General features: G+C 36.4%; 1 protein-coding gene across 1 annotated transcript in view; it reads right to left on the bottom strand.

Moving 5' to 3' along the window:
• cers5 (ceramide synthase 5) overlaps positions 1-11,100 on the bottom strand; it is a 41,449-nt gene that overhangs the window by 2,549 nt on the left and 27,800 nt on the right. Inside the window, exons 7-9 of the mRNA XM_030134882.1 lie at positions 9,055-9,183; positions 8,751-8,857; positions 2,580-2,736 (exon numbers count right to left, since the gene is read on the bottom strand). Coding sequence (XP_029990742.1) covers positions 2,580-2,736; positions 8,751-8,857; positions 9,055-9,183 — 393 coding nt within the window. The remainder of the gene's footprint in view (positions 1-2,579; positions 2,737-8,750; positions 8,858-9,054; positions 9,184-11,100) is intronic.

The raw sequence follows: 11,100 nt of genomic DNA, 5'->3' as shown, positions 1-11,100 counted from the left end.
TTAACCACAGTTGTGCTGCATAATAAAGATTTTTTGTTCAGCTATAAACATTGTGCTAAACTCCACTGAAGTTAAGAATATGCTGTTGTTTTTATCTAGTCTGTGCTAATTAATGTCTGTCAACTTTCATTTAAAAAAAACAAATTCTACAGCTCTCGAGGTCTATTTTTTGAGGTGCGACCTTTGCAAAATACCAAAAATAAATAAAAATTCAACCCATGTTATCACATTGGAATTGGGATCTTTATTCTGTGCTAAAATTGTCAGTATTAAACTGCCAACAGAAAACTGTACATTAGAAAGTAGGTGATGGTTTAGACCAGCTCTAAATATAAGTGTCATGAGATAGGTTTTGTTATGATTTGGTGCTATATAAATAAAATCTGATTGGTTGATTGATTGATTGACAGATGTTGATACTGTACATGAATATATGACCATGAATGTTTAATGACTGTCTGACATATAAGATGTAAATGTTTAGCTGTTGCATTACTGCAGTGGTTCCCAACCTTTTTTGGCTCCTGACCCCATTTTAACATCGAAAATTTCTGGCGACCCCAGACATTCAAAACGGAGCTTTTTTTTTTTTTTTTTTTTTGCTAAAATGAATTTATTTTTGATCATACAATAGTTTGCTATACTATGTTGCAAATAAACATTAATTTTTGATAACAATTAGTCTATATAATGTATATTATTATGAACGGAGGCAGAAAAGCCAGATGTAGATTACTGCACAAAGTGAGAATTTTATTTTCCTTGGTCAGAATATGTACAGTCAGTCCAGCTTGTATTCACAAGGCTGACAATTAATACTGAACAAACAAGAACTCAAACTATGAATTATGAAAGAGCTGCATAAACCAACCATAATGAACATTTGAAAGATAAGCAGTACCACAGTGCTTCAGTTTCAGCTTCAGAGTTTGTCATGTCTTTTGCTATATATTTTTTGTTAGTAATTTAAAATTTTTTTTTTATCAATTACTAGAAATTTCAGGCAACCCCACTGGAATTCCAGGTGACCCCATGTGGGGTTCCAACCCCAATGATGAAAAACACTGCATTACTGTGTTTTATGTACTTTCTTTTATGCACTATATTGGATTTTTAAGTGCTACAGGAGTTTTATGAACCACACCCCCCCTCATCAAATTTGTGTGCGTGTTGGTGTATATGATCTATAAACATAGGTGTGTTTTCCATTTTTCAAACATTCTGACCTAATAAAGGCTCTGGTAGCTCTGAAACATGCCCACTGGTAAACTTTACAGTTTAGAGTGTGCAGGCGTTACCTTTCTTTCTTTTCTACATTCTGTGTGGCTCTACTGTACACTAACAGAGAGTGATGTAAGTGTAACTGTAGTATACAAGGTAAAATTAGGAGAAAGTGCAGAACTTGCTCATATTTATAAACCAAATAGCTGTGTGAAAGAAACCATCTCCCACTACTCATGCAAATCACCTCTGTTCATCATAACCACAGGGTGGTGTTGTGGGACGTTGTGAACACGTTCCCATACTAATGCAAAACAGTTGGACATACCTGACATTCATGACACTATTACAACATTATTCATCATTCACTGCTGCTGTTTTTCGAAGCTGGATTCAATCTCAGTGTTAATTTATTGCAACAGTTGTCCAATAACTTATACTGCAGCTACAGTGAATCTTGGAAACAGGACAGGGAAGGAAAAATCAGCAAATGTGTGAAAGGAATCACAACAGACAGGATTCAAAGAATGAAGAAACTTACAGCGAAAAAACAAGGGAAGGTAAAGTTGTCAAGCGGAAAGAGATGGAGAGAAGGGACAGAGTAGTGGAGGAGGGATCAGTGGACAAAGACAGACAGAAACACAGGGTCGCCCTCTCTCATTCCAGAGCGAGAGGAAACACACAGCGTCTGCAGAGAGAATGAGAAAGAGTCAGGGACAGATGGGAAAAACGTCTAGAGGCAGCACATCCATCACCAAAAATAGCTTCAGTGTTATGTTGTACATTTCAGTAAACATTCTGTGGCTGTACACAGATCCCTACGTGGGACTTGAATCTATCCATAGATACAAGTCACATGACAGGCCTTGACATGTCACTGACAGGGTTATTACTGTTAACAAAGACTAAAAACAGCAGTAAAAAGCTAACCCCATTTTTAAATAATTATGTGATGTCAGTCATTCATAATACTAACTTTTTCATCTTCAATAAATCATGACTTTCCTTCCAAATACCTGAAAAACCTACTATTGTACTTGTAAAATTAAAAATTAAAACATAAACCAGAGACTAAATTGAAATATAAATTAACTGTTACTACTTATTTACTATTCATTATTACTCGTGTAATGTACTGCTGAATGAATGAAACCAACAGTACCTAAATATGAAACTAGTCACTAGTGGTTTATGCAAATGTAAACCTGAAACTAGCAGGTGTAGTTACTACAAATCTAGACCGTGTAGGAAAATATATTTGCCATGTTAAAACGGCTGAAAGATATCACTTCTCTTTTGTCAGAAAAAGCCATGTAAGTAGGATCTAAAACCGTCCAGCTGTGTGGGCTGTGACCCACCTTTCCCCGTAGCATTGCTTTCACAGCTATCCGGGCTATGAGGTAGGACCAGATGACATGTAGAACTTGGAGAACCAGCAGTAGGAAGTTGAAGAGCCACCAGGAGGGGAACGGCCCCACTATGGCCCAGCTCTCAAACATAGTGGAGTTCAAGATCCTGAAAAATGACACGGGCAAGTAGATACATGTGAAGGCACAGAATGACTCAGTTTATTGTCAGTGCAATCAGTACTTGTGTGCACACAAACATTTGTCCCAGAGGGGAGTAAAGTGTTATTTGGATCAGATTGTTGAGAGGTAGAGTTTTAATGAGGACTACTGGAAAAGCACAGATTGTAATTCCCTCATGACCCCCTGGATGCCGGTGGCGGGTCGGTATGTATCATGCAGGTTGCGTAATTTTAGGTGAGCGGCTGCTGAGGTCACGTCTTCCTGTAAATGCAGGTGAGTGACAGGAGTTTGTCAACGGACCCACCTCCCCCAGCAGAGGTATAGATTTCAGTCCAGGCACCTGTACTGGCAACACTAGCTTTATCACTCATCCACACCAAGACACTGAATATAGCTGCTCAGGTTACTTTTGCCAGTCATAGGTTCCCTATTGTCCTTCTCACTAGAGGTTGCGCTTCATCGTCCAGGTCTCTGTCGAGGAGCAGTTGCTATCTAAACTGTTGCTATCTAAACATCAGCGGAGAGAACTTAATGCTCTCGGCATAAAGAGGATGATGAATCTGTGAGTCACATTGGAAGGCGGGAGTGAAGTTGCCTCATCTGAGTTACAAACTGGTCAGTGTTGCATCATATTACACAGAGCATGAAGGAATACATTTAGAGAGAGCAGACAGCAGGCGGCAAATCAATGTGAATTAATGACTGTGGTGATAATATATGCACTAAAATGCCACAAAGTAAAAATGATGGATTCAATTTTCTGTTACACTGCTTTGCAGCTTAAAAAAATAAAAACAAATCAAAGCTCAAAACATTTGTTATGGTCACATTTTACAATCAGAGCAGATCTCAAATGACCTTCATTAAAGCTTCAGAAGGCAATATTTTTTGGCAGGGAATGAAATTCCATAATCGCCTTTCAGCATCTTGTAATTCTGAGAGGAAATGAAACCCCCGAGCCTCCTCTTGGCTCTGCTTTCAGGGTTAAGAAAACCAGGAAATCAAATACCAAAGCTGGTACATGTAAAAGTCACCGTAATTCACACTCATGTGCTTTTTGTATATTTCCTAACTCAATTCCTAAGAGAACAATGATCTCAATTGTTTCAGGTTGGAAAGTCATCACCCTTGCCCCCTTGTTCTTCTTTGCCTCCCTTCTGCTCCTCTACAACAGACCGCAAAACTAGAAACATAGAAACGCAGTTAACTAATCTAAAAGAAAAAAAAGAAGACCAGCAGCAACAACTCATAAACACACAAGGACATGAAAATCTACCTTATTGAACTTTTAATTTTGGCTTCACTTTTCTATAGCAGCATGAACCTGCCTCACAGTTCATATACAGTTTAGGTCTTAAGATAGAGGTGGATGTATATAATGAAACTCTGCTCTTTCTTCTATGATTTCAGTCTACTGTAGCGTTAAGGACACCTCCATCCTTTATGACTTCAGATTTCTGTACTGCTGTGAACTACGACAGGGTATTTTGAAGGTGTAATGGTTTGCACATTACACAAGCGGTTAGTGACAAGGTGTCACACATTACAAGAATTTTCAATAGAATATACTAATTGACCGTGACAGCTCTGTTGTATTGAAGTACATTTAAGAACAAAACACACATAAAGTGATGTGGGAAATAAAACCCTGCAAAAAAAGGGTCTGTCTTCTTTGCATGTCAAGTAAAAACACAAGAGTAAAGACTGTATGAGGAGGTCAATAAATAACTTCACTATGAATACAGGTAGTCCTGTTGTTGTGTGTCCTGTAATTTCACACTAAAATGTGTGTTTTATTTCCTTTAGTTCATATGTATGCATATTTCTTATCCTTCTCATTCTGAATACTACAGCTTCATTTGCACATTACAGTTTTATGTAGCAGATTACTGTTACAGTTACTATCCATTATTATTTGAGAGTCTGGTTTCAACCAGCTCTTAAAGTGTCATGTGATGACTTTTGTTTTGATTTGGTGCTATTTAAATAAAATTTGACTGATTGATTGATTCAGATTCTACCCAGATCTTTTTATACTTTGAATTTATTATGTACAGTATGTCGTAGTGATGTAGTTCTCAAGACCAATGTTGGTCTCAAGGCCAAATTTTTGTGGTCCTGGTCTTGTCACAGACTCAACTCATTTGGTCTCTGCCTTGTCTTGGTCTCAGACATAGCGGTCTCAATGGGATTTGTACAAAAACCGCATCGTCACAGAATAGTATCATTATTTACTACACACACTCTTCAAATGCAACCAGTCAGAGGCATCTATTCTAAAAACATGTTACATTGTATAAATTTTCTCAACAGACAATGCCAGCCCTCCACAGTCCACTAATGATGTTGGTCTCAAGACTGGTCTTGGTTTCAAGACCTATTTTTTGTGGTCACGGTCTTGTCACGGACTCAACTCATTTGGTCTCGGTCTTGTCTTGGTCTCGGTCTAGTCGATTTTGACTACAACACTGTGTAGTGTTTGCTCTTGTGTTGTATTTCTTTTTTTACTCGTGCATGCTGAGGTTCTCTATTTTTATTGTATGTGTGTCATGCTGCTGCTACACTGTAGTTTCCCAGTTTGGGATAAATAAAGTCCATCCATCTGTCTATATTGATGGATATAATACTCACCATACCTCAGTGCAATAGCCACAACATATGCACCTTGTTTTTCTTAATCTACCTTGTACATATCCTATTTTCCCTGCATATATCCTTATTTGTTGTACATATTTCTCATTAGATTTTAGAGTTACATTTTGTATATTTCAGTAGTTCTAGTAGTACTGTAGCAGCATGTGTGTTTAATATTTTATTCTGGAGCCTTTGCACATGCCTACATTTTCTTCAGCATTTTCTTTGATATTTTTATACAGTCCTTTTTGGACTATGTGTTTTTGCTGCTAAATAGAACAGAGCTGCTAAACTGATTTTCATCGTTCCTGTGACAGTGACAATAAAGACCTATTCTATTCTATTCTATTCTACCCCTGGCCATCAGACTGTACAACTCATCACTGAGTGGTCAGGGGGGGTCTCGGTCTCAGTCTCAGACATGACCACATCAGGACTGATACGAAGAGACTTTAAAATATCCAAGCACCTTATGTAGTTGGTCTACACCTACTTTTCAAACCACCGTAGATCACTTAAATAACTGTTACACTTACATCACTGATTCACTTTATATCACTGTCTCACATTATATCACTGCCCTGAAATGTGTAAATACAACCAAAAGTCTTTATTTACAGTATTGTACAGGAAGCTCTTTTAGAGGTAGTTCTTTAGTTATTTAGCAAGTGTCTTTTAGAGTATATACACTAACCTTAATGTCAACCTGGCTACTAACCCGCTGTTGTGTTGTGTTTTGGTCTGTCTGTTTTTTGTTTTCTTGTGCTGTATGTAAAGCTGCTGAATACTTGAATTTCCCTCAGGATTAATAAAGTATCTATCTATCTATCTATCTATCTATCTATCTATGTATCTATCTATCTATCTATCTATCTATCTATCTATCTATCTATCTATCTATCTATCTATCTATCTATCTATCTATCTATCTATCTATCTATCTATCTATCTATCTATCTTATATTTACTCTGAAAGAAGCCATTTGTGTGCTCCCCCTCTCTCTCTCATCATAAGTCTATTTGTACTCATGATGAGAGTGGGTTCATGGAGCTTCTGTGGATGATGGCGGAGGGGTTTGTGCCCTCGTTGGCTGCAGGTCATCACTGCTATCATTGCAGCAGCAGAACACATTTCACACTTGAGGATTTGGACTCTCAGACAAGTCCAGTGTTTAAGCTGTTAGTTATCTCCAGGGGGCTGTGATGCTTTGGCGCATTTCTCAGAACATATCTTTTCACACACAGTAAGCATCACTCAGGGGAGCAGGCACCAAAATTGGCGTCTGATCTGAGGCTTTTTGTATCTAATATCCAAAGTATGTGGGTGGAAAATCAGGCCTCTGTTTGTGTCAAGTAAATTTAGCATGAACGAAAGGACATGTTTTAATCCTGATAATGCAAAAGTATTACATTACTAACACAGATCCCTGGATGGGACTTGAATCTAGAACCAAAACAATTAATCAACAAAATTATTCAATTACAATTTTCCTGAATTGAAGCTTCGTTTCCTTAATTTCGCTGCCGCTAAACATTGGTTCTGCTGTTGTGTTTCACACGGACACTTATTGTGACGCACATGACCCCAGGATCAACACAAACAACATGGAATTTCGCTCAGAAGAGACGAGGACAAAAAGGCAGAAAAAGTCATTTTTTTCTTCATTGTAACCATCACTTACAAATTTAAACTTTTAAGCTTTAGCATAAAAAATATTTGTCTTAATTTTTTTAAGTTGTATGTTGGTAACATCTGAAATACGTTTTATACAAATGTGTTGAAGACTGTAGTTCACATACTGTTAGTAGATCTACAGATATTTTTTATATATATCCTTTGACTTCTATACTTTTTGTGGTTGTTTCATCTAGTTCTGGAATAAAGGACAAGTTGTTTATCATTTTCAGACAAGTCTTTTTCACATCTTTACTATTTTTCACCTATTCGAACAATGGTTAAATCAAATTGAATTGAGGACAATAATTGACAGATTAATCAATTACAAAAACAATTGAAAACTGCAGCTCTACTTGAGTCTATTCACAAATATAAGTCACATGAGAGGCCTCGACATGTCCCTGACAGGGCTATTACTGTTAACAAAGATGAAGACTAAAACTAAAACTGGCAGTAAAAAGGTAATCCCATTACATGAAATGAACATAACATGAAAAGGAATTCAAGATATTAATGAACAATGCAGCACAAACTGAAACATACTTCATTCATCTGCTTCATTCTCCCACTGTTGGTGGTTTATGGTGGGCCACTGGCTCACATCTGTCTCACTCACTAAAAATATGTCATTATTTAGACTATGTAGCATGTATTTAAGTAATCCTAAAACAAATCAGATGGATGATTTCAACCTAAATATAGGCACTAAAAGTCTTGAATCCATCATCTGTCAGTTTATTATCATGTATCCAACACCAGGTGAATACAACTCATATCTCCCATTAATGAACTACATCACAGGTGTCAAACATGCGGCCCGGGGGCCAAATCTGGCCCGCCAAAGGGTTCAATCCAGCCCCTGGGATGAATTTGTGAAATACAAAAATTACACTGAAGATATTAATAATCAAGGATGTTGAAATAATTTTAGGTCAATTCAATCTAAAGTGGATCAGACTAGTAAAATATTATCATGATAACCTATAAATAATGAAAACTGCAAATTTTCCTCTTTGTTTTAGAATAAAAAAAGTAAAAGTAGGAAAAAAAAAAGTTACATTTACAGACTATCCTTTTTACAAAAAATATGAATATCCTGAACAAATAGGAACAATCTGAAATGTCTTAAGAGAAGTATGTGGAATTTTAACTATATTCTGCCTTTTACTAAATCTTTAAGTTGTGATGCACATGTATAAATTATCAATTTAGGCGTAATATTGGTAACATTGCACTCTTTTTCTGAAGAACTTTCAGGTTGTTCATATTTGTTCATGTTATGTTAAAGTACAGTTCGTAGGTGTAAACATTTTCATTATGGAATTTTACTTTTTTCACTCAAAAACATACTGAAAACTTTGGAGTTGACATTATTTATAAGTTCTTATCCTATTATTTATATTATTTCTCTGGTCTGGCCCACTTTAGATCATATTAGGCTGAATGTGGCCACTGAACTGAAATGAGTTTGACACCCCTGAACTACATTCTGCAATTATACTTGTAAAATCACTGATTTTGACGACTGCTGTTCAGTAAAATGCCCTCAGCACTTAAGAGTTTAAGACACAATAATATGGTGTATTCAAGTACAACATTTTAACTCTGCAGTCTTCCCATTACTAACAAAACAAGCTAGAGTATTTGTCATCTTTATTTTAGTAACACAGCTGTTGTTGACAACTTACCATACTGGATATATAACAAGTCGAGTGATGAAGAATACCACACTAAACACGATGAAGAGGAAGTCACACAATCGCTGATACTTGGCATAGTTGGCCAGCTTGGCCGCCTGTGGAATGAGAGAAGCAAACAAATGGCACATTGAGAAGTGTTCTAAAGATCAGACTTTTCTATCGCTACACACAAGCCTTCTCAGAGCTGGTTATTCTAATGTGTATGGGTGGGAGCCAAGTGTGTGTTTTGTGTTGGCTTGTGAGGTGGGACTGTGAGAACAGGAGTTTCCAGTCACCGCTGGGTTTTACTGACCTCCAGCAGAAAGTCAGAAGCATCATGGACACATAGCACCAGGCTTCCCACTCGCGCCATGTTGTTGACATAAGAAAAGCTGATGAGACCGACTGTGGCGAGGTGATGGATGAACATGATCAGAAAGTCCTGCAATTAAAATGACAGCGACTGGTTAGGGTTTACTGCCTACTACTGACCTAGAAATGTGTCTTGTACAGAGGTAGGAGGAAACTAGGCACAAATACACTGAGCCTGTTTACATGACCATAAAAGTCCGGTATCTGGGAGTAATCGAATAACTGTAATAGTCACATCTAACACATTTACATACACTTAGGAAATGTGATAATTAACCCATGAAGACCCAGTGCTACTTTTGTGACAGTTCCCAAATATTTTTTTCTCTCTATTTAACCTTTCTTAAGTGATTTATCAACATTTATCATAATATTATCTTCTCCATTTTAGATTTTTTTCAATGAAAATCCCATGTTTTTCTATATTTATTTTACTGATCATGCACTTTAATCATCATTCTGAGATTACATTTGAGGGTTATCATACCAAAAACAGAGAAAACTTGAGAAAAAGTGACATTTTCAGTAAAATATATCATTAACTGAACATAAACCAAGTGTCTCCATTCACAGTCATTTATCAAACTCTATGAGTTTTACTGGTGAATCAGTGTTGTAGAGGAAGACAGTGTTTCCACGTTCACTACCGAGCCTCTGAACGTTCAAATGGGTCATATCTGATGACCATGAAAAGATGACAAACTTCATTTTACACTGATTATTTACATGTATTGATAGGATTAGTGGGTCCAAAGTTATTAAACATTTCAGCTCAGTAGATGCTTCTGGACACTGGTGTATATTTGGGTCTTTATGGGTTCAAAAACCCTGGTTTAGACACTGGTCCATTATCGGATTTCTTTCTGATTATATATGTGTGTAGTGATGGTAGACTTAAACTTCCTGTTATTGTCTTCTGCTCACATTTGATTACGTAACTTCCATTCTTTATGATTTTAATTGTGTTTACACATACGCAGACATAAAAAACAAAATAAATCATCTTAACCCGTGGAAGACATTGGAGTGTTGGGGAGGTGTATAAATCCAGGTGTGTTAATCCGATTTCTCATTATCAGATTGCTGCCGTTATCTGATAAAACATGAGATTATCCCGTTTATATTATCACTTAAATAATCTGACAGCTAAAGACATCGGATTATGATTATTCTGATTGGAGTATTGTTGTGCATGTAAACAGGCTTACCGTTACTTCACTTTAGTAGAGCTTTCAGTTATTTGTACTTTGCTTTGTACTCAACATTTTAAAACAAACCTTAGTTTTAATGCATCTGAAGGGAATTATTGATTAGTTTTACTTTGCAGAATTGGCTGATCAACGCTAAAGTCAACCAAAAAGAATGGGACTGTAATACACCAAAATAGCTGCGCCTTTTCTGTATCCATTAATTCATATCATACACAATATGAAAACACTATAACAAGATGAAAATGAAACAAAAGCATGTAAGAAGACAAACATGACATAAAAGATAACATGAAAATTGCTTAACAAGAATGAGACACAATTAGATGAAAACAACAGAACAAGATGTAACGAGAGTGAAACGACACAAAAGACAAAAACCAGGCCTGAACAAAATAAGATATCAAGATGAGTGTGAACTAACAAGAAGAAAATGATGTAACTGACACAAAAAGAGAACATTATAAGAAGACACGCAAGATGTTTAAGAATCCTAATATACTTAGTTTCATACTCTGGTAAAGAGTATTTTATTAATATTTCCTGTGTGTGTTTACACTGTTAGACACAGCCAAAAAAAGCCTGATTACACACAGACAGTCAATCATCAGAACATGGCACTTAAAAAGATAGTTGTTAAACACCTTACAGTAAAAAGATACAAGATTCTAAAGAAATTACAAAAGTACACAAAATAATATCTGGCCAACATCTTATCTGAGTACACAGAGAATGTAAATAGTAGATACCAAAGAAGAGCCAAATATAATTAAAAACTG

Source organism: Sphaeramia orbicularis, chromosome 5 (genome assembly GCF_902148855.1).
Source record: "Sphaeramia orbicularis chromosome 5, fSphaOr1.1, whole genome shotgun sequence".
In the NCBI taxonomy this organism is placed as follows: domain Eukaryota; kingdom Metazoa; phylum Chordata; class Actinopteri; order Kurtiformes; family Apogonidae; genus Sphaeramia; species Sphaeramia orbicularis.
This window is presented reverse-complemented; position numbering and strand designations above follow the sequence as displayed.